The sequence below is a fragment of the Perognathus longimembris genome, chromosome 5, assembly GCF_023159225.1.
Source record: "Perognathus longimembris pacificus isolate PPM17 chromosome 5, ASM2315922v1, whole genome shotgun sequence".
Lineage (NCBI taxonomy): Eukaryota > Metazoa > Chordata > Mammalia > Rodentia > Heteromyidae > Perognathus > Perognathus longimembris.
The window spans coordinates 48,013,572-48,037,514 of record NC_063165.1 but is presented as its reverse complement, the minus strand read 5'-3'; the positions used below and the strand labels follow the sequence as shown (position 1 = coordinate 48,037,514).

General features: G+C 40.7%; 2 protein-coding genes across 2 annotated transcripts in view; both read left to right on the top strand.

Annotated features, from left to right (window-relative positions):
• Positions 1-23,943, top strand: part of Kpna1 (karyopherin subunit alpha 1) — a 596,817-nt gene that overhangs the window by 522,812 nt on the left and 50,062 nt on the right. The gene's annotated exons all lie outside the window — the stretch shown is intronic.
• On the top strand, positions 537-22,933 carry Parp9 (poly(ADP-ribose) polymerase family member 9). Its single transcript, XM_048346769.1, has 8 exons — positions 537-611; positions 2,320-2,353; positions 5,102-5,934; positions 10,068-10,122; positions 10,558-10,938; positions 14,905-15,044; positions 16,352-16,526; positions 22,137-22,933. The coding sequence occupies exons 1-8, from the start codon at positions 597-599 to the stop codon at positions 22,508-22,510; spliced, it is 2,007 nt and encodes a 668-aa protein (XP_048202726.1). The 5' UTR covers positions 537-596; the 3' UTR covers positions 22,511-22,933.

Genomic DNA, 23,943 nt, shown 5'->3' with positions numbered 1-23,943 from the left:
TTCAACCAAGTGCATGAATACTGTCCCTTACTTTCTTCATTCAAGGCTGATGCTCTACCATGTGTGCTATAGCTCCACTTCTGGATTTTTGGTAGTTCATTGGAAATAAGAGTCTTAGGGACTTTCTGCCAAGATTGGCTTTGAGCCTTGATTCTCAGATCTTAGCCTCCTGAGTTGCTAGGATTCTAGGCATGAGCCAACAGCCACCATGAACATGGTCCGTGTTCATCTTTTAATTATGTAAAATTCTGTTCCATCCATCCAGGCCTGGCTCCAGTTTCACCTCCATAAAGTTTTCTCTGCTCTAGCCTTTGAAGCATTTTCCCTTTCTGACCTACCATTGGAGGTTCAATTGGAACCTTTCCTAGAAAGGACAGAAGGTAAAGAATAACAACAAGAAGACACTATCTCCATCCTCACTAATTAAGTGCAAACTACTAGGGATTAGAAATTATTTTCACTCTTTATGTATCTTTACCAAACTCCCTTAGCTTCTGCTCAGTGCTCACTGCATTCTTTCTATTTATTCCTCGTAGGCCACCAGTCTACCCTTGGAAATACCAACAAACATTTAAAGACCCACTGGGACTGAGACAATGGACTTCTCAATGGTAAAAAGCTTAAATGTCTATACATCATGAACCTTAATGGTTTTCTCTATACCAGAAGAAATAAAGGAATCTTGGGACAAATCTCTTGAATTTGTCTGAAGTTGGCTTTAAACCATGGTCTTCAGATGTCAGCATCTTGAATGCTTGTATTACAGAAATGAGCCACCAGCACCTGGCACATATGGCTTGAAGAGTACCATAAAAGTTTTCTCTTTAGCAAACTGGCTCTAAGAATAAAGTTGATGTGAAAGTGAAAAAAATCAAAACATTTTCTCTTTATACCATTTAGGAAATGGGGCATCAACAATCTACTGATTTAAAAATGTTTTATATATGTATGTATGTATATATGTGTGTGTGTGTGTGTGTGTGTGTGCAAAACTCCACGTGCCTGGTGAAACTCCATAGTACAATTAATACACACTAAAATAAATCAATGACAGGAAAATTAAACAGGCTCTGTTAAGGCTTATTTTTTATGGGAATGTGAGAAGAGAAAGGATGAATATGGTCAAAGTACTTTATATGCATGTATAAAAACAAACGAATGAAACCTATTGACATTATTTTAAGAAGAAATAAGAAGAATAAGGGCAAAGATGGGCTGTATTTGATGTGATGCATACTGTGCATATATGGAAACATCACCATGAAACTCCTCTTGTATAACTCATGCATGCTAATAAGAAAATAACAAAGATAAAAGATGTTAATGAGTGCTTTCATAACATATATCTGAAGCTCTAGGTTAAATCTCTCCTACTTAAAAGAAAGTTAATCTAATCATTAGAGTCAAATCAAAGGTGTATATAATCTTTTTTTAAGTGCCTACGATGAAATACCAATGAAATCATATGTAGCAGAAACTTAAAAGTCTACTCCCTCTTATCTAGATATTCTTTACACTTTCAGTAATTTTGTTTCCAGGTGGGATAAGAAGGTTGATGGAGCAGGAATGAAAACAAGGAACTAAAGAAAGGACCCTCATTTTCTAAGTCTGAAAATTCCTGCTTAAGGCTTGTGTCATGAAAGAGGCAGTTGGAGGTGGCCCTGGGTGGTGGGAGATAGAGCCGATGAGGTTCGAGTCCTCACGCTCTCTATTCTGTCTAGAGAAATCCCAGGAGACTTCAGATGTTGGAGACTGCAAGTTTGGGGTCATTTTGATCTATGACCTTTGCACCTTTTCAAGGGTTAATCTCCACCCCCTCACTGGACACCTGTGGCTCACACAATCCTGGCTACTCAGGGAGCTGAGATCTGAGAATTGCAATTCAAAGCCAGCCCAAACAGGAAAGTCTGTCCCCAGTTAACCAGCAAATCGCTAGAAGCAAAGCTGAAGATCATGTGGTAGAGTCCTAGTCTTGAGTGAAAATGCTCAGGGGTAGAGCCCAGGCCTTGAGTTCAAGCTTCAGTGTCAACACACACACACACATACACACACACACACACACACACACACACACACACACATACCCCAACACCTCATCTCCTTCTGAACTAGAAGTACATTGTCTTCTAAGGAAGTAGGATAAGGTCAGTGTTTGATGGAACATTTCAGTGTTTCAGAAAAATTCAAAGTATAAAACAAACAAACAAAAAACCCAAGCTTAGTGCTTTGAGCAGATTTTCCATTTTGTTGTGTTAGTTATAAGTAACCTGTACTTATTCTATTTCACTTAAAAAAAAAATCCATTCCCATTTTTCACAGGGTGTTGGAGCCGCAGCTTCCAGTGAAAGATCAGGTAAGAGCACTTCACTGTCACTCATACTACAGAAAGGCTTTGCTCAGATCTTTCCTCAGTGACGAAAAGGGTATACAGAGGGACTGTCTCCCTGAAAGTGCTCCTTTGCATCAAGGTAGGCTCTTGTGGAGGCCCCAGTCCATGCTTCTGAAGGGGGGCTGTTCCAGTGTGTGCCCACATACAGGTTCTTTCTGTTGCTTCTTTCCCTCGTCCAAAGTAAGGCTCTTCTAATCACATCTATGGGGCCAAAGTTTGCCAGAAGAGGTGACCAACTTATTGACCCCTTGATCAGCAAGGCTGAAAGAGGCAGATACTATGTAGGCCTAATCCAAGGAGTGGCCCATTTGAGATTTCTGACCAAATCTCAGTTCACTTGGGACCAAAACTGCTTGTTTTTAGTAAATTAAGCCACCAGAGGTCTTTCTGGGTGGCTCAGACTAGAAATGGAATGAAATTTAAAAGTATTTACTATTATTTTTATCTATTTTGCAATGCATAATTCTCCACATTTTAACATCTCTGAAAGAGCAGTTTCATTAGTATCATTTTCCCCTCTCAGAAACATATAATAACAATGTCTTAGACTCCATGAAACACAACACAGAGGTTGCATTTTCCAGTAACTAGAATTGGAAATGGAGTTAGGAGTGCAAAAAGTTCATGGTGGAAAAGAAAGGAAACACTAGCTAAAAGGGATTGGACTAACCAGGAGGGTACAAATATGGTCAAACATGGTCAAAGTACATTGCATATATGAAAATGGCACAATGAAACCTGCTGAAATTGCTCTAGGAGAGAGGAAAGGGAGAGGGACATGAGATGAGATTGATTGAAAGACGTGTACCTGAGTAGAAATGTCACAAGGAAAGCTTTCCCACTATATAACTAATGCATGCTAATTCAAAGTGAAGGAGAAAAAGGAGGGGGGAGGAGGAGGAGGAGGAGGAGGAGGAGGAGGAGGAGGAGGAGGAGGAGGAGGAGGAGGAGGAGGAGGAGGAGGAGGAGGAGGAGGAGGAGGAGGAGGAGGAGGAGGAGGAGGAGGAGGAGGAGGAGGAGGAGGAGGAGGAGGAGGAGGAGGAGGAGGAGGAGGAGGAGGAGGAGGAGGAAGGAAAAAGAGGAGAAGGTAAAGGAGGAAGAGGAGGAAGGAGAGGAAGGGGGAAAGAAGGAGGAAGAGGAAGAGAAGGAGAAGAAGAAAGGAAGAAGGAGAATAGGAAGAGGAGGAGGAGGAGGGGAAGAGTAGGAGGAAGAGGTACCAGTGGCCTCTGCCAGAACTGGCCGGTGGAGGCACCCAACTGTAATGAAAACCTGACAGTCTCAGGCAGCCTGACATTGCCTGTGTATGTGCATGGCCTTTGCTCCATCCCTATGGGGACTGCCCTTGGAACAGCCTGGCCTTGGCTGGAGAGCTGAGCTGAGCCCTTGAGAAGACCATGCACTAATCACACTTTCTACTACATCACCAAACCAAGTTGGCAGAGGGAGCTGCGCAGCACCTCATCTTGTCTGCTACACTAGAAATACTTTTTAGTCGATTAGTTTTAATTCTACATTCATCTTCATCATGTCCTAGAATTCAAGTACTACAAAGCATTCTTTACTATAACTGACCTTTCAGTGCTCCATCTACTTGCTGGTCCAATTGCTCCCTCATGCTTCCCACGCATACACTAAGGATTCATGGAAGTCAGCTACTTATCTCAGCTCCTGTAGGGGTCTCATGCAGAGGCTCAGATCTACATTGTCCCCACCTGGAGTTATGCTTCATTTGCTAACACATATTTTATTTTTCTTCTTTTTTATTTATTTCTTCTTTACCCTGTGTCTACTAAGCTTACCTCCCAAGTAAACTACTACCACTCAAATACTTGTCCCAAGATGTGCTTCTTCAAGAATTCTGACTAAGATGCTGAAAAGCAAAAAACACTTCTGAATATCATGTCCTTATGTTTGTGAATCATCGTTAAATTCTTTTTTTTTTTTGGCCAGTCCTGGGCCTTGGACTCAGGGCCTGAGCACTGTCCCTGGCTTCTTCCCGCTCAAGGCTAGCACTCTGCCACTTGAGCCACAGCGCCCCTTCTGGCCATTTTCTGTATATGTGGTGCTGGGGAATCGAACCTAGGGCCTCGTGTATCCGAGGCAGGCACTCTTGCCACCAGGCTATATCCCCAGCCCCCATTGTTAAATTCTTTCTAGTCCATATGCATCCAGCATGAGCATCCCCAAACTCACTGATTTCACACCCATTGGAGACATTCATGAGTTTCCATGCACACGGTTTACTCACCATTGTTGTACACTGAGCTAGGCACCTTACAAGTATGGACAACTCTTAAATATCCTTTATCTAAGTGTATGTCTAGATAAGTAAAAAGAATCAGTGAGGAGACTAGAGGAAGTTCATCTCTCTTTTGTAAATAAACTCCATCTTCTAATGTAAAGACAAATGACTTTTTTTTTGTCTGTCATGGAACTTGAACTCAGGCCCTAAACACTATTCCTGAGCTCTTTTGCTCAAGGTTAGTGCTCTACTACTTTGAGCCACAACTTCATTTCCAGTTTTCTCCTGATTAATTGGCTCTAAGAATCACAGACTTTCCTGCCCAAGCTGGCTTTGAACTATGATCCTCAGATCTCAGCCTTCTGAGTAGCTAGGATTAGTCATGAGCCACCAGTGCCTGGCTGTCATCCTCTCCCCCCTCCCCCCAGAAAATCTTTTCTCATTCCTTTGTTGTTTGTCTTCTTTTGCAGACACCAGGTCTCTTGAAGAAAACTACACTTGGCCAGTTCCCATTAGTCATGATGTCTTCCAAAGTTTAAAAAATAATGAAAGTCTGCTATGTGAAGTCCTCCTGAAAAAGTTTGGCTGTGTCTCTACCCTGTTTTCTCCAGCTCTGGAAGGAAACAGCAAATCCCTTGTTGAACCAGTCTTCAGAAAAAGGCTGGTGCTCGGACTGGAGTTATCTGTTTGGAAGGATGATCTCACCAAACACGCAGTTGACGCTGTGGTGAATGCAGCCAATGAAGATCTTATCCACTCAGGAGGCCTGGCAGGGGCCCTGGAGAGAGCTGGTGGCCCTGACATCCGAGAGGAGAGCAGAAGACTTGTGGCCACCTATGGTAAAATACCAGTTGGTGGGATAGCTGTCACTGGAGCTGGGAAACTTCCCTGCAAAATGATTATCCATGCTGTGGGGCCTCAGTGGCAGCTGCTGGGTCCAGAGCTATCTATCCAGAAGCTACAAACTGCTATTATAAATATTCTGAACCGTGCCACCTGTGAACATGTGCCCATTAAAACAATAGCTATCCCAGCTCTAGGCTCTGGAATTTTTCAGGTTCCTGTGGGTTTGTGTACAAAGGTAATTTTACAAACCATTTGCTATCATTTACAAAGGAATCAAGTGGGTCATTTGAAAGAAATTCACCTGGTGAGCAATGAGGAGCGTACTGTTGCAGCTTTCCTAGCTGCTTCAGAATCCATCCTAGGGAGGAATGAGCTGGACCTCTGGAAGAGTCCAGAAACCATGCCTCTTTTCAATACAGAACCCCAGCTTGTCCAGGGCCACGTTGAACATCAGGAGGTAAATATTTGCTTCTGTTTTCCAGTATTGCTAATGGGGATCCTAAAATAGTTTATTATGTATTGAGAGATTTTAGAGTATGTATGATCTAAAACTGTGTAGGCAGCTCCTTGTTGGAGTTAAGCATGTGGGCTTCAGAGCCTGGCCATCTGGATTTGAATATCAGTGTTGCCATTGACTGTGGGCCTGGAACTTTTACTTCACATCTTTTCAATCTGCAAACAAAAATACTAAGAGCACTTATATCTCAGATCTAGAATTAAACCCTATATACCTATAAAGTTCTTCCCATGGAGCTTGGCACATTATTAGTACAGATTTATACTAATAATGATTATTATAAATAATAATAAATAAAATAAAATAAATAATAATAATAGTTTTGGTGTCATGAGGAATTAAAACAACTTTTGACCTCAAAAGAATTTTTTTTTTTGCCAGTCCTGGGGCTTGAACTCAGGACCTGAGCACTGTCCCTGGCTGCTTTTTGCTCAAGGCTAGCACTCTGTCACTTGAGCCACAGCATCACTCTGGCTGTTTCTATATATGTGGTGCCAAGGAATCGAACCCATGTCTTCATGTATACGAGGCGAGTGCTTTACCACTAGGCCATATTCCCAGCCCACCTCAAAAGAATTTAAATTTACTCATCTTTTTTTTTTGGCTGTCCAAGGGTTTGAACACAGGACCTCTTACTTACTAGACAGGTGCTCTACCACTTGAATCATGCCTCCAGCCCTTTTTAGAATCTAAGTTATTTTTTTTCAGATATAGTATTGTGCTTTTTGCTCTGGACAGGCCAGGGCCTATCATCCTCTAAGTGACACCATTCATGTAGCTGGGATAACAGATATGTCCCCCTGCACCACTGCACCCATTTTTAAAAATTGAGATGGGTAGTGGGTCTCACTAACTTTTTGCCTGGATTGGCTTTGAACCATCATCTTTCTGATCTCTTCCTCCTAAACTGGGATTATAGATATGTGCCACCATGTCCAGCCCTATTATGTCCTTTTCTATTTAAATATGTTTTTATTTGAAAAATTTCACTAGGGAGACAAATCAATATTTATGAAACAGTCTATAAATATAAATGAAAAGAATATTTAAGTGTATGTAACTTTATGGAAAAAGTATAGGAAAACAATAGAGATTATTTCAGGAGTTGTGAGTTTGGGATTTGCTCTTAAGTGCAATGATAACTAGATAACTACAGTGGCCCTATCAGAGATACACAGAGGAACTCGCAGAGACAATGAACTTAAGTCATAGGAAACACAAATGGAATTCAGTGTTATAGTCTAGTTATTTTCTTAGCCCTTTTATAGAAGACAAGGTATAACTTAGCATTTAGCACAAAGGCCAGGGACTTGGGAGAGAGGGTAACAGTGAACATAGATAGTTCTGGGTTACTACAGCTCCTTCGTTAGGCAGAATGCATTTTGAGGAAAGGATTGTGGCTTTCTCATCTCTGTAGTCCCAGAGCCTTTTCTAGGTATGCTGTCCACCCATCAGTGATGGATAAGTGAAAGAAACAGGGAGCAAGGACTGTGACCAAGGAAGAGAAAAGATGTAAGGCTTGCTCACTTTCTCTCTCTCTCTCTCTCTCACTCTCTCTCTCTCTCGCTTTCTCACTCTCGCTCTTCATTCCTTTCTTTCTCTCCTTTATCTCATTCTTTCTCTCTTTCTCCCTCCCTTCCTTTCTCTCTTTCCTCCCTCCCTCCCTCCCTCCCTCCCTTCCTTCCTTCCTTCCTTCCTTTCTTTTTTGCTGGTCCTGGCACTTGAACTCAGAGCTTGGGTGCTATCCCTGAGCTTTTTCATTCAAGGCTAGTTCTCTACCACTTTAAGCCAAAGCTCTACTTCTGGTTTTCTGGTGACTAATTGGAGATAAGAATCCCACAAACGTTCCTGCCTGGGCTGGCTCCAAATCTTTTTTTTTTTTTTTTTTTTTTTGGCCAGTCCTGGGCCTTGGACTCAGGGCCTGAGCACTGTCCCTGGCTTCTTTTTGCTCAAGGCTAGCACCCTGCCACTTGAGCCACAGCGCCACTTCTGGCCATTTTCCGTATATGTGGTGCTAGGGAATCGAACCCAGGGCCTCATGTATAAGAAGCAAGCGCTCTTGCCACTAGGCCATATCCCCAGCTCCTGGCTCCAAATCTTGATCCTCACATCTCAGTCTCCTTAGTAGCTGGGATTACAGGCCTGAGCCACCAGAGCCTGGCTTCTCTCCTTTCTTTATCAGTGATCTTCCTTATGGCCACAAATAGACTTAACCATCAGTAAAAATACCACTTGCTGCTTACAAGACAGAGAAGACACCCCATGAAGTGAGGTATTTAAGAAGTGATTGGTGCAGGTTTAATTGAAAATTAAAGGGGCTGGGAATATGGCCTAGTGGCAAGAGTGCTTGCCTCCTACTCATGAAGCTCTCGGTTTGATTCCCCAGCACCACATATACAGAAAACGGCCAGAAGGGGCGCTGTGGCTCAGGTGGCAGAGTGCCAGCCTTGAGCAGGAAGAAGCCAGGGATGGTGCTCAGGCCCTTAGTCCAAGGCCCAGGACTGGCCAAAAAAAAAAAAGAAAGAAAGAAAATTAAAGTACAAACTCTGTAATTGACTAACTTATTCCTTCAACTGAAATATTATTGTATTTACTTATTTCCAGCAGGATTAGAAACTTCATGTTTTAAAGAGTGCCAGTACCCCCAAGTGGCAAATTCTGAAATATCTCTTATCATCTCCGTGTGTGTGTGTGTGTGTGTGTGTGTGTGTGTGTGTGTGTGTGTGTGTGTTTTGCCAGTTCTGGGGCCTGAACTGAGGGCCTGAGCACTATCCCTGGCTCAAGGCTAGCACTCTATCACTTGAGCCACAGTGCTACTTCTGGCCTTTTCTATATATGTGGTGCTGAGGAATCGAACCCAGGGCTTCATGTATACAAGGCAAGTAGTCTACCACTAGGCCATATTCCCAGCCCCATCTCATTGTTGCCATCTCTTAGATCAGGTGTTTTTCACTAATAGACAGAGGTGAGACACAACTTCCAAATTCATATCATTTGACTCTACTTTTCTGAGCTCCTTGCAGATTATCATCTGCTTGCTATGAATATATTCTTTCTTCGAGGTTATTGTTAGTGATTTACAATTTTCCTTTGCATTCAGTTCAAAAGTCTCGCCTAATTCTTTTTAATTCCTCAACCCATTCTGCTTTTTAAATTCCCTTCTAGGGAGATTTTTAATCCATGTGTACAGCAGCTCTTTATCAACAGATAATGTTACCTTATTTGTTTTTTCAAGTTTTTGAATGGAGAGGACAAGGAAATACCATGTAACTAAATACGGAAAGAAGAAGAGCTTTTTGCTCTGGAAATAGTAGCTACAAATACAAGTTATGAAGAAAATTCCCCATAGATTAAGAAACTTCATTGTTAAAGTTCAGATGTGAAGCAAATTTAGTAGCTCATTAATATCCATCTGTCCACTAAGTTAATTACTGTCAACTCTGTCAATCTTGAACAAGGAAGACACAGAAGAAAGTAGTTCCAAATTATAGGAAAAGTTATTGCAAATAGTCACTATGGTAAAGGACCTACACACTAATCTTTTTTCTATAGACTGTTATATAATAATAACAATATCATAGCTACTAACATATACTGAATGTTTACTATGTGTCAGGTATAATTTTAAGTACTTTACAGGAACTAACTCATATAAAACAAGCCATCTATTCCATCTATACAGTTTTATGAATGTATCACATTTAAAGATGAATTTGTATTTGAAGTTTATCTCTAATTCAGGCCTAACATAATAGTGACTGTAGTGAACAGGACATTAATATTTGTTATATTTTAACCTTTAACAAATATATATAATTTATATTTATTATATTTATATTACATTTTGTTTTTCCCTATCTTTCCTGTACATATTTCCCTTAGATGTTGAAATAGATCACGCAATTGCTGTTTACTAGAACTTCTCTAAAGCCTGTTTTAGATGCATGGCAGGGAGAAGGGAACTGGTAACATCAGTGAGGTCAAGTGTGGTATGTACAGGTAGAAACAGATAGATATTGGTAGTGATGGTTGTTAGCCCTGCTAATGATTGCTTTGTGTTTTTCTTACTTTAGGCTTTCAAAGCAGAAATGACAAAGTTCAACTCACATCATCGCAATGATAACAATGGTAAGAACTTCACAGGCCTAAAAATGCGTCTCCTATCACGGGCTCATTCTGTTCTTGTGATCTCACTCACTGAGTTCTATGCTTTCCAGGATATTTGATTTTTAAACCTCATAAGAGAAAGAAGTTAAAGAAAATCTCACTTAGCAGGAGATAATACAAATATCCCAGCTGAAATCAGAAGATGAACTCTTCTGTGAGTTGACAGACACTAGCAGGAGCCAGATACGATGAAGCCAACCCCTTCTAAGTTAACTTTTGTATTCCTAAGAAGGCTATAAAATGTCCTTATGGATTGTCTTTATATCTAGTTCAACCTTTAGAAATATGTATTTAAAAGTGGAGTTGTTACATTGACAATATTCTTGGGCTTTTGTTTTTGTGTCTTATTCTGCATTATGTAAAAGCTTTCCATGTTACTTATAATGGTCATTTCAGTCTCCCACTGGACCAGAGAGGAGCAAAGAACAAATGGCCTTGAAGCTGAATCTCCTACTGTCAATCTGATGGGAACCAACAAGGAAACGATGCAAGAAGCTGCAGCATGGATCAAAAGGTTACCGACTTCCCAAGACCACTACCGTATTGAGAATAATCATATTCTCTACTTTGGGAAGGAGGAACACGATGACCTGTCTCTGATCCAGAAAACCACTCGCGTCTCCATTACGGAGCATATCCTTACAGGAAAGACATATTTGGAGATTAAAGGAGACCGATCTGACCTCATAGAGGTAGTTATGAAAATTGAATGTATGCTGTTTGATGTTCAGGAGAAAGTGGCAAGAAAAAATAAGAAAGCCCTTTGTAACTTTTTAGGTGAGTAACTTCTTACTAAGTTAAAAAGTTAACTCTCCCAATTGTTCCATCTTTGTGAATTGTAAATATGTGGAGAAGAGGTAAGATGGGAAAGAAGAAAGCAAACCATTCTAATTGTGTTAGGTCACTAAGATTCCCACTCCCCCCCCCCCACACACACACTGTGTTGGCTTGAATTGAGGGCCTGGGAGCTGCCTTTGAAGTTTTTTTTCCCCCCTCAAAGCTAGCACTCTACTACTTGAGCCACAGCTTCACTTTCAGCTTCTTGGTGGTTAAATGCAGATAAGAGTCTGATGAACTTTTCAGCCTGGGCTGGCTTTGAACCACAATCCTTAGAGATCAGCCTCTTGAGGGTTACAGTCAGGAGCCACTGGTATCCAGTTTAGGTCATTAAATGGTAAAGTGTTACCCTTACGCAAAGAAGCTTAGAGACAATGACAGGCCCTGAATTCAAGCACCAGGACTGGCATACACAGACAAAAAGTTTATCCCTAATTCTGTAAATTGAGCATTCAAATGATAATTCCACTTATTTCTTTTATTGAATTTTATTATACTGGTTTATTGATGGCAGCATTATGATCCCTAAAACAAACTTTCTTCCTTCTTTCCTTCTTTCCTTCCTCCCTCCCTCCCTCCCTCCCTCCCTTTTTTTACTCCCTCCCTCTTTCTCTCACTCTTTTCATTCTTTCCACAGTCTTGCTAGGTAGCTCTTCGGTCCTGCCTCAGCCTCCCTAGTGCTGGGATTATAAGTGTGTACCACCATACCTAGCCATCATCCCTAAAATTTCTTTGAACTGTCACCAATTAATGTATTCATTAGTTCTGTGACATATACTTAAAAGTATCTTCCTTTCAAAGGATAATATGGGGATTAGGGCCTGGAGAAATCATTTTAATAGAAACTGAGAGCTAACTGGGAAACTGTGTCATCTAAACTGCCACCCTAGGGATACAGATATAGTTCAAATGATAGAGTGCCTGCCTACCAAGTGTGAGGTCCTGAGTTCAAATCTTAGTAATGCTGGCACACAAATATAACTACAGCTTGGGTTGTGGCACACCCTACAATCCTATGACTCAGGAGGCTAAGGCAGGAATTTTTTGTGAGTTTGAGACCAGCTTGGGTTACATAGTGAGTTCCAAGTCTGAGCTAATTGTCTTAAAAGAGCCAGGTGCCAGTAGCTCCTAGCCACTCAGGAAGCTGAGATCTGATCATTATCAGTCAAAGCTAGCCCTGGCTGGAAAGTCTGTGAGACTCTAGTCTCCAATTAAATATTTTTTAAAAGCTGGAAGTGAAGCCATGGCTCAAGTGGTAGAGTGCCATCCTTGAGTGGATAAAGCTCAAAGACAGCACCTAGGCTCTGAGTTCAATCCCCAGGACCAGCACAGAAACTAACCAACCAAAAAACCCAAAAAAGTGACACCTGAGAGAAGATTACTTCATGTATTCATATATGTGTCAAGCATTGTGCAAAGGGTATACACAGATGGACATTGTTTCTGCTCAGAGTCTAATTGAGGATAGAGACAAACGATATGGTGAGCTATGGACATAGAGGGTAAAAGTACAATAGGACATGAAGGTGAGACACTTCACATAGACTTGGGAGGTGAGGAGAAAGGTCATTTATAACACAAGAGGTGTTATGAATGGAGAATTGACTCGTCAGTGGTAGATAACCAGACAATGAAAGAATTTGAGAAATAACACTAGAACTCAGAGTCTGTGGCTCACACTCATAACCAACCCCAGGTACTTGGGGAGCAGAGAATGGATTGTGGTTCCAGGCTAGACTGTGCAGCAAAATCCCTAAGACTATGTCTCTATGGAGGGAACCTGGTGGCACATGACTGCGATCCCAGAGAAGATGAAAAGCCTAAAAGGAGGTGGATCAAGAATGGCTCTTGCAATGAGGTGGGAAGCAAGACTACCTCAAAAAACATGCATACATACAGATAAACAAACAAACCAGTAAGAACAGAGCTGGAGACATGGCTCTTTTGATCCTTGCTAGTGAGTGCTTCTTGACTAAAGCTGATGGGGCTTTGGGTCCCTGATTTCCAGTACAGTACCTGGCAAGTACTAGGAGCTTGGCTAGTGTTTCTTGAAATCAAAGAATTGAATTCTAATATTGTACTTTGTAAGTGTGAGGTCTTGCTTTCCAGACTTAATTTACAGTATCTTCTTTTGAAGTTTTGAGATTTTGGAGCCCTCTGTTAGGGAGTTCTCCTCGTCTTCTTTCTTCTTTTTTTGTGTGCTGGTCCTGGGGCTTGAACTCAGGACCTGGGCACTGTCCCTGAGCTTTTATACCTGAGGATAGTGCTCTACCTCTTTGAATCACAACACCATTTCTGGCATTTCAGTAGCTAATTGGAGATAAAGAGTCCCATGAACTTTCCTGTCTGGGCTGGTTTTGAACTGCAATCCTAAAATCTCAGTCTACTGAGTAGCTAGGATTACAGGCTAGAATACTGACTAAGTGTTCTTTTTCTTGCATGTACAACTTGGCTTTTTAATGAGTTACTCTGAATTGGTCACCTGATTTTCATGGTAAACTTATTCAATTAGATAAAATCCTGGGGAAGAAGGTCACTTGCATAAAAACAAGTTGTATTTTAAAAAGGAAGGAGAGAAGAAGGAAGGAAAAAGGGAGGGAGGAGGAAGAAGGCACAAAAGGAAGAAAGATTTAATCTTCAAATTTTATTCTTCTTGATTGGGTGATGAATGAGTGATGCTTTTTCCCAGTATTTTGCCTTGTGGTTTTAGAGAACAATGATGAAAGTCAGATTTCTAATCTTATCTTTGCTTACTAGCGTCTTAATTTATTGGACAAGTTACTTTCTCAGAACTTTAATTTCCTTATAAAGTTGAATTAATTATTTCAATAATGGTGTTGTGATGATCAAATGAAGTAGAGAAATGAAATCTCCTTGAAAACTTTGAAGTGTTACATAAATGTACTACTGTTTTCCATCATTCAGATGTTCTTAATCATCTTTTTGCTGATAGGTAACCTGACCAGAAATACAAATACTTCTAATCAGTATCACAACTTGTGTCCTTATAATACTGATCATAGAAGAAGGAATATTATTAATGCTTGTTTTCTCTTACATCCCTTTGGTCTCATAATCCAAACTATCCAAGGACAAGTTTTTTATCCTTCCATTTTATTCTATGACTTATTTTTATTGTAGTTCTTGCATGTCCTAAACAATACGAGACATATGCTTTAAATGGGCTAGTCGTTTCCTCTAGAATTCATTTTATTAAATTTCTTTTTTGAAATTTTCATTAGCACACATTGTACAGAGCTTCATTATGATATTGAGGACATGTATATAATTTACTTTGATCAAATTTGCCTCATCTAAATAAATTACTCTTCCTTAATCCTTTCCATTTCCCCTCCTTTTATTGTTTTTGGTGGGTTTCGTTATGCTATTTTCATATGTATATGTAACATTTCTGTATATTCACCCTGTCACCTTTTCTTTTCTCCATTTCCTCCCCCATTTTAAAATCTGGTCATATTGCTTTAAGTCTAGTTTCCACAGATGAGCAAAAGGATGCAATGTATGTATATCTGAGCTTGTCTTGTCTTACTTAACATGATGATCTCCAGATCCATCCACTTTACATAATTTCATTTCATTCTTCTTTATGGCTGAATATATTGTATAAATGTACCATATTTTCTTACCTTATCATTGGCTGTTGGGCAGCTAGGCAGGTTCCACATCTTGGCTATTGTTAATAGTGATGCTATAAACATGGATATGCAGGTATTCCTATTGTATATTAACTTACACTTATTGCATATGTTGACTCTATTGTATGTTGACTTATATTCCTTTGGATATATGCCCATGACTGGTATACCAGAATATCATTACATTTCTTTACAAGTTTTCTTCTTGATTCAGTGCATTGAGACACAGTTTTGCCTTATTCATTTTTAGGACAATGGACTGATCAGCAACCCAAACAGCAAAATGAAACTATAGAAAATATCTTATATCATCGATGTCTATTGGCTTTATGTCCAGAAGTTCAACGTGGAAAGAAAATGTTTAAAAAATGTGGTTTGCAAGTTATAAAGGTATAACCTAATTAAAGAGGGAATTTGGCTAATGTTGCTATTGATTAACTGGAACTGTAGGCAACAGAAAAGCTCACCTGTCAGTAACTCAGCTAACTGCTCAGTGGCCTGGAATCCCAGGAGTAAGACTTGCAGGAAGGCAAGCATGAGGGTATAGTTGGAATTAGGAGGCAGAAATGATGTCAGAACATACAAAACATAGATTCAAGATCCATTCAAGGTGAGTGATCTGCCCATCTTTGAGCAAAATAAAAGAAAGTAGAAAACATGATAGTATAGCATTTATCACCCTGTATTGTAATTGTACTTAGGTTTGAACTCAGGGCCTTGAGCTTACTAGGCAGGTAATCTTCCACCGGTGCTATTTCCCTAGTCTTTGTTTACCTGTTTTTTTTTGTTTTTTTTTTGGCCAGTCCTGGGCCTTGGACTCAGGGCCTGAGCACTGTCCCTGGCTTCTTCCCGCTCAAGGCTAGCACTCTGCCACTTGAGCCAAAGTGCCGCTTCTGGCCGTTTTCTGTATATGTGGTGCTGGGGAATCGAACCTAGGGCCTCGTGTATCCGAGGCAGGCACTCTTGCCACTAGGCTATATCCCCAGCCCTGTTTACCTGTTTTTATATCTCAGTAAACCCTGAGCTTTAACAAGGCATACACTATTTCTGTATTACTGACCATTGTATTACCAGTGCCTAGGACATAGAGATTATCAGTGAATTTTTATGAGATAAATTTATTGAAGAAGAAGCAAGGGGTTTTGAGAAGACAAAAATAGTCAGATTAGAAGATTATGGGTAGGAGAGAATGTCATGTAACTTTATATGAAAAGCAAATTGCATACAAAATAATATGCATAAAAGTGCCTTTACTTTTGAGGCAGAACAAGAGGTGATTTAAATTGCTTTAATTTTTTTATTGTATTTAAGTATTTGTACAAGTAGATGCCATTACATTAAGTAGGTGCTATTTAACAAAGAAGTTTATAAGTTCAGTGCATCTTGATCAATGTTATCCTCTTCCTCATTCTCATCCTCCTTCGACTTACTCCTTCCCTTACTTTTCTTAATTTTTGTGGTAAATACAATGAATTCCTGACTGCATTCACCCTCTTCCCCCACCCCCTCCCCCACTTTATTCACCTACGCGTCTCTGCTTAGCTTCATCCCCTCCCCTCTTGGATATACTTTTCTTGGTGCTGATTTTGTTGGGCTTTGACCATAAATAATTACACTATTTGAGTTCTCTATAGAGTCTATTATACTTCTGTTAATTCATCCAGTTTTTTTTTTTACCCCCCCCCCCTTTGTCATAGGTGGAGGAGATAAAAAATGCAGAGCTCACGGCTGCCTACCAAAAGAAGAAGAAAATGATGGAAGTGAAAACCAAGCGATCACCTGCGAGCGTCAGGGCATTCCAGCAAGTTCCATTCCAGTTTCTTGATGCTGTGTGCAGAGTCGGCTTTCACAGGTTCTACACAGCATCCTGTAGTAGGTGTCAGTCCATCATCATCAAGGTTGCCCAATGTGGGTGCTGGCAAGCACTCGCTCGGGCCAGCAGGTGGCCCCCCCATGAAAAAGCATTTCTCGCAGTAGGGAAAGGGTCATTGTAATTGGGCTTTAGAAGTGAATGTTTTGGAAAGGGTTACGTTTTGATCCTTTACATCTCTGGTTGATGGGTTTTGCATTGATAAACGCATGAGCAGTGGGATTCATGGTTCACTGCTTCTTCTCATTTCTGTTTCGGTGTCCTGGTTGCAGCTTTTATTATTGTTGTTGTTGTCATTGCTCTTATTGGCTTACTTATCTCAACAAAATTATTATCACTATCACTGAGCCATCCTCATCTCTTAATTAAAAGGATATTTTCCTAAAGTTAAGGCAGTCTGCACTTTCTCTTTCATCCTCTTTCTCTCGTGTAGTCTATTAGTGAATGAATTACATATCATGTGGCAGGTGAAATACATATTATCTCAAGATCCTTCCCAGCCATGGGAATTCTATGTGAAGCTTCTCTTCTCATGAGTACAAAAATGTTCAATACACAATTGCTATAGTGTGCCTTTTCCTCTCTCCAAAGGAGACTAAGAACTTGAGAAATAATCACGGAGAGGTTCCTAGCTATGTAGGTACATTTTGCTCAGCTCATTAAATATGCAGCTCTTGATCTTTACCTTTCAAACAAACATATAGCTTGATCCTTGCTATAGAGCCAGTCCCAACAGTCTGAAGGTTCTGAAGATCATCTTTATACCAGAGAAAACATAGGTAGTATCAGGTAAAAACTGAGCATGAACAATTTCTGGGGGTGTAATAGATAAATGAATCCTCATAAGAAAGTCTTTTGAGTGAAACCAAGGAAGTAATGATATATGTACTATTTCTATACTCTGTCTTTCCATACTCTGTCTTTTTCTCTCATGTGTACAGTTTAGTTTTTTTTTCTTTTGTACTAGTACTAGAGCTTGATCTCAGGGCCTGGATGTTGTCCCTTAACTTTATAGCTCAAGGCTGGCACTCTACTACTTGAACCACACCTCTTCTCCCAGCTTTTGGGTAGTTAATTGGAAATAAGAGTCTCTAGAACTTTTACAGCCTGGGCTACCCTTGAACCTTGATCCTCAAATCTCAGCCTCCTAGAATTACAGGAGTAAGCCATAGGCACCTGGCTTGTTGCTAAAGTCTTAAACTGACACCTTCTTTTGTTCCTTCACTGACTTTTCCATAGCCCTACTTTTACTTAAAACTCTCTCCAAGATTGTCACTATTTTCCTAATCTGGTTAATGCCCTCTTTTCATGCCCATGCCCAGAATTTTCTGCCCAGTATCTATACACATTCTTTTTCTCCAGACATCTAAGGAATTTCTTATCCTCTCAAGAAAACAGTCCCACACACTTATCCAATCTCTTAATCAACCTTAAGTTCAGGCAGTTCTCTGTTAAAACATAAAAGTAGGGCTGGGAATATGGCCTGGTGGCAAGAGCACTTGCCTCGTATACATGAAACCCTGAGTTCAATTCCCCAGCACCACATATATAGAAAAGGCCAGAAGTGGCCCTGTGGCTCAAGTGGTAGAGTGCTAGCCTTGAGCAAAGAGGCCAGGGACAGTGCTCAGGCCCTGAGTCCAAGTCCCAGGACTGGCAAAAAAAAAAAAAAAGCATAAAAGCAAAGGATTGCCTTTACTTACTCATTACATAATGACACTTGAAGGTCAGAAATACTGCAGAGAACTCCTGTATTGAAGGAAGAAAAGGAAAGTGCAGCAGTCCTTACCATGTGCTGCTGGATGGAACAGGGAGGACTCTTTGTTCTAGGAGTGAATACTTAGTTGCACTCCAGAAAGAAAATATTTGGTCATTTCCAGGCTTACTACTAGTGGGCTGTAGACTGCTTTAACTGCATGGATGAGAGATTGTAAAGCGCAGAGCCAGGCAATGATTCCTTTTCCCCTGGGAATTCTAGTTTTTTTTCTGAGATTTCTCTTTTTCTGCTTGTCTTGACGCTCGGGACACTCTTCAATAAAGCAAATCCCTTCTTAAAATTTCTAAGAGCTCTAGTCACATCTCCTCAGATTCTTTTCTTTCTAGAGCTAGAAGAACTTTTGTGTTTACGAGAGAAAACTACTCTTGGGTTAGTTTTGGGTTAGTTATTCCCTCCTCTCTCATATATGGTAAGGACTCTTTTTATTGTGTGCCAGTCCTGGGGCTTGAACTCAGGTCTGGGCTCTGTCCATGATGAATGCTCCACTACTCAAGCCTCAGGTCCACTTCTGGGTTTTTGATAGTTAGAGATATGAATCTCTCAGACTTCGTGCCTAGGCTGGCTTTGACCATGATTCTAAGTAACTAGGATTTCAGGTATAAGCCACCAGTGTCTGGCTCAAGAACTCTATTTTCATGTGAAAAAAATCCTTCAGGTTTAGCTTTTAATTCAAAAGGCCCTTTTCTTCTCAGAAACTCTGAAAGCCATAATTTCAAGACCATATTATCTCTGTGAATATATATATACATACATACATATATATATATGTTCTAAGCTTTATCTTTTTGCTCTTGAGGTAATATGTAGCAAGAATGCAATGGAGAAGGAAAATCAAATTGTTTCATTTTTCTTTTTCTAAGCAGTCCTAACCTTGGATGCCTCCTGCTGCTAAGCGAGTGCTCTGCTACTGAGCCACATCTCCAGCATTTTTTGTGCTAGTTAGTTTTCAGGTAGAGTCTTGCTTCTTCCCAGATCTATGTCTGGACTGTGGTCTGCCTATTTTAGGCTTTTGTCATAGCTAGGATGATGTCGGGCCTCTGAGACCCCTTCTCCTCACTTCTCCAGAGGAGATGCCCAAATATTGGAGTCTCTAGGACCCCTTTCCCCCTATCTCCCGGGGGAATGCCTGAACCCCAGAAACCCTCATGGGTTACACTAAGTTGAGGAAAGGTTGCTGAAGCCTCCCCTCCCTCCAGTCCCCTCACATTTCAGGAGCGGTGGCGGAAGAAGACATCAGGGAGACACCTGGATGTTTGAATGGGTCTCAAAGGATTTAATTGGGAGGGGGTTTATATAGCGGTAATGGCGGGAAAGGAGGGGGACTGGCCAAAGGGCCACTCATGTCCATCAGGTGATGTCATGAAACTTCCTTTGTGGGCTGGACAACCCCCATCATGGTGGCAAGCATGTGTTTGCCTCCCCCAGGGGCAGGGTCTTCTCTTCCGGTTGAGGCTGGAAGGTGGGAGTGGCTAGCTTTAACACTGTCCCAGGGCTGGGGGAAGGGCAGCGTCTAGGGAGCTCTGGTCACCCTTTCCCCATTAAGGCCAAAACTGAGTCCCCAACAGGATGACAAGCATGTGGTACCGCCTCTAGCTTGAGACTTTCTCAAGGACATTTCTGCACAAGGTAGCCTGGAACTGTGATCCTCCTGATCTCAATCTTCCATGTAGCTAGATGACAGGTGCCTGTTGCTATGCCTACCTCTGGGTCAAGGAACATGTGAGTTTCTTTTTCTAGACTGGCCTCAAAACATGATCCTCTGGCAATCACCCTCTCAAGTAGGATTATGTATAAGACAACAGTGCTTGTCAAGAAGGAATTTTTATTTATTTATTTTTCCAGTCCTGGGCCTTGAACTCAGGGCCTAAGCACTGTTCCTGGCTTCTTTTTGCTTAAGGCTAGCACTCTGCCACTTGAGCCACAGCACCACTTCTGGCCGTTTTCTATATATGTGGTGCTGGGGAATTGAACCTAGGGCTTCATGTATACAAGACAAGCAAAGCACTCTTGCCACTAGGCCATATTCCTAGCCCCGGAAAATCTTTTTTTTAACCTCAAAATACTACCTTGCCACATCGAACTGTATTATATTTTATTTGTTTGTGAAGTTTAAAGAATCAGGATCATATCATGGTTGTTTTTGAATTTGTATGGCTGCACTGTTCAATGTAATAGCTGCTAGCCACATGTCTACTGAGCATGTGAAATGCAGCTAATATGAATTGAGATATACTGTAAATGTGAAATACATACTGGATTTCAAAGACACATTACAAAATATGGCTATTAGAAAATGGCTCATGCTTGTAATTCTAGCTACTCAGGAGGCTGAGATCAGAGATTTGTGGTTCCAAACCAGCATAAGCAGGAAAGCCTGAAAGACTCTTATCTTCAATTAACCATCAAAAAAGCCAGAGGTGGAGCTCTGGTAGAGCACTAACCTTGAGCAAAAAAAAAAAAAAAAAAGCTCCAGGACAGAGCCCAGGCCCTGAGTTCATGCCCCAGGACTGGGGTGTGCATGTGCGCTCACACACTCACGCACACACACACACACACACACTACATTGCATTTGTGACATATTTCATTCAGTGCTGCTTTACAACCTAAACCAGTATTTGATTAAGTGTTGAGAAGTTGCTATAGAGGGAAGGGAAAATAAAGGAAGGATACGGATATATGTTTAAAGACGCTTTTTAATCATCTGAGGTTTGTTTGTTTCTTTTTTTTTCTGTGCTGGGGACAAAACCAGAGCTTTGTACATGGACTCTCTCTCCCAAGTGACTTTGAAATGAGCATTGAACAGGATTGCCTTTGAGGTCCAGAATTTCTTAGTTAGCGTGTGTGTGTGTGTGTGTGTGTGTGTGTGTGTGTGTGTGTGTGTGTGTGTGTTTTAATGAGAAAGGGTCTTAGGCTTGAACTCTAATCCTCCCACTTCAAGCTTCCAGAGTTTTGGGATTATAGGCATGCACTGCCATGTAGTGTATAGTACAAGGTTCATTATTGAGTACCTTAATACTCCAGAGAAAATAGTACAGATTACAGACAATATGCCAGAATGAAGAATATTCATTTCTTCTAGTTGCAATTGGACATCTCCTCCTTAGTATCATGGTCTCCCAAATGCCTGATGGATGCAATGCCTGGCAAGCATGAACCTAGATGAGAAACTTGTGGAGAATTCTTGGTTGTAAATTCAGCCATGCCAGAATGAGAGCTGATGTCCTATACTTGACCCACGGTACAGAATACCCAATACAGAATTCTCAAACATTATAGACTGTGTGTAGCTTATAGAACCCAAGCAATGTTCTACGAAAAACAGATATTCCCTTCTATTATACTGTTTGTCACCTGCTTGATTAATGTTCTTGCTCTTCTCTCTCCAGCCCCCTCCTACCTCTCTCTCCTGGTACCAGGGTTTGAACTCAGGGCTTCTCACCTGTTGGGCTTGCTTGCACATAGTTGGCACTCTACCACTTGAGTTACTCTAGCCCCGCTTGGTTTATGTTAAATATGTTGGATCATAATTTCTCTGACTTTCAGATTCTTCATCTTTTAAATGGAAGCACAGATGAATTCAATCTGATTAGTGTAAAAATGCTTTGAAAGCCAGAGACTTCTCCATAAACTTGAATGACGCGTTCAAATGCAAACTATTATTATCTTGATGATATCAGTGCTAATTGGTCTTAAGGGAACAACTTTGGGTGCCTTGGCTGCAGAATCAATAGGCTTACAAGCAGGAAGATGTGATTATTTGAAAGACTAGCTAGAGGATACCTGAATTGGCAATATCTTTTGCCTTATTAGAATAATCTTTGATGTTCTTCTTTTCAGACCCACACTATGGAGCGGGCACATACTTCACCACCAATCTCAAAAACATAGCAGATAATGTCAAGATTTCTAACACCAATGAGTTCATCTATGTGTTTGAGGCTGAAGTCCTCAAAGGCTCCTCCTGCCAAGGTCATCGGTCAAATATTGTCCCTCCACCATTGTCTCCTGGAGCCTTAAATTGTTATGACAGTGTTGTTGACAGTGAGTCCAAGCCTGAAACCATTGTTATTTTTAATACTATGCAAGCTATACCCCGATATTTGTGGACTTGCATTCAGGATCATGAACAGCCACAGGGTTACTCATTAGGACCGGTGTCCTCTTCATGGTGGAATTGGGAAAAAAGTTCAAATGGCAGCTCTGTTGATTAATCTCCACATCATTTTAACAACTGGTATGGTCTTGCTTTGGGGGAACCAAGTAAGTGGTCATTATTAATTAACTCAAAGAGTAGCTTGCATATGTTCAAATGGGATATATGTTTGGATTGGCTGGGCTGTTGCAAGGACCCATCTTGCCTGAGTTTCTTCTTTCATCTTGGGATTGGGATGTAGATACCAACTGATACATTCTTACTACTGTTCCTTCTCCTTGCAAGTTGTTCTTTCATTTTTTAAGCTACAGGCAGTAGACAGTATGTATTATTTGTAATGAAGAGGTCATTCCCATGTAAAATCTTTATTTTCTACAAGTGATAGTCTGACATATTTGGATAGGAAAATAGCTCTAGATTGTTCAGAGAATCATATGATATGCCTTAGATACATTAAAATAAATGAACTCTGTTGGAGTAACTTTTGTCTGAATAATTATTTGTAAAATGTAATAATCTGAAGTTGAAGGACATTAAAAGACTAATACTCAGTTTAGATTCAATCTTATCAAGCAATGCTACCCAAATACCATGTAGCCTAAGTAATAATTAATCAAGTATTTATTGATCATCAGGAGAATTTAAGTTGCTTTCTGAGTTCTAAAGATATGGTACTAGACAAAACAATAGCCTCACAAATCTTTCAGCTTAAATAAACAGAAAGGCAGATACAGACAAAGTATAAATTGCTTGAAAAAATTAAGAGAGGGTGAAGGATAAATTAATCAAGGTTTGGAAGAAGGCCTTCAAAAGAAAATGAATTCAATCTGAGACCAATAGGAATGCAGCAAATGAGGAAGAGAGTTGGAGGTGTGTTTTAGGTAAAGAAAATGTCTTTTATAAAGGGTGAATCCACTGTGACTGGGTCTCAGATTGACTCCAAGGCCTATTTGTTTTTTTTTGTGTTTTTTTTTTTTGGCCAGTCCTGGGCCTTGGACTCAGGGCCTGAGCACTGTCCCTGGCTTCTTCCTGCTCAAGGCTAGCACTCTGCCACTTGAGCCACAGTGCCGCTTCTGGCCGTTTTCTGTATATGTGGTGCTGGGGAATCGAACCTAGGGCCTCGTGTATCCGAGGCAGGCACTCTTGCCACTAGGCTATATCCCCAGCCCACCAAGGGCTATTTGTAATGTAAAGATCAGCTAATCTCACTTCCAAATACATTTTAGGCTCTACTTCTAAAGTCTTCTTATCTCACATCCTCACCCTCTTGCAACAAATTTATCTTCTCCTCTGTGTCATTTCTTAACTTGCTTTTTTAAATGAGCAACAAGGATTAAATGCAGGGCCTTATGCTTGCTAGTCAAGTATTCTACTAGTTGAGGTATGTTCTCAGCCCTTTTGGCTAAGATCAAGTATGAGGTAGGGGTCTCCCTACCTTTGCCTGAGCTGGTTTTAAACTCACCATCCTTTTGTCTCTGATTGCAGAGTAGC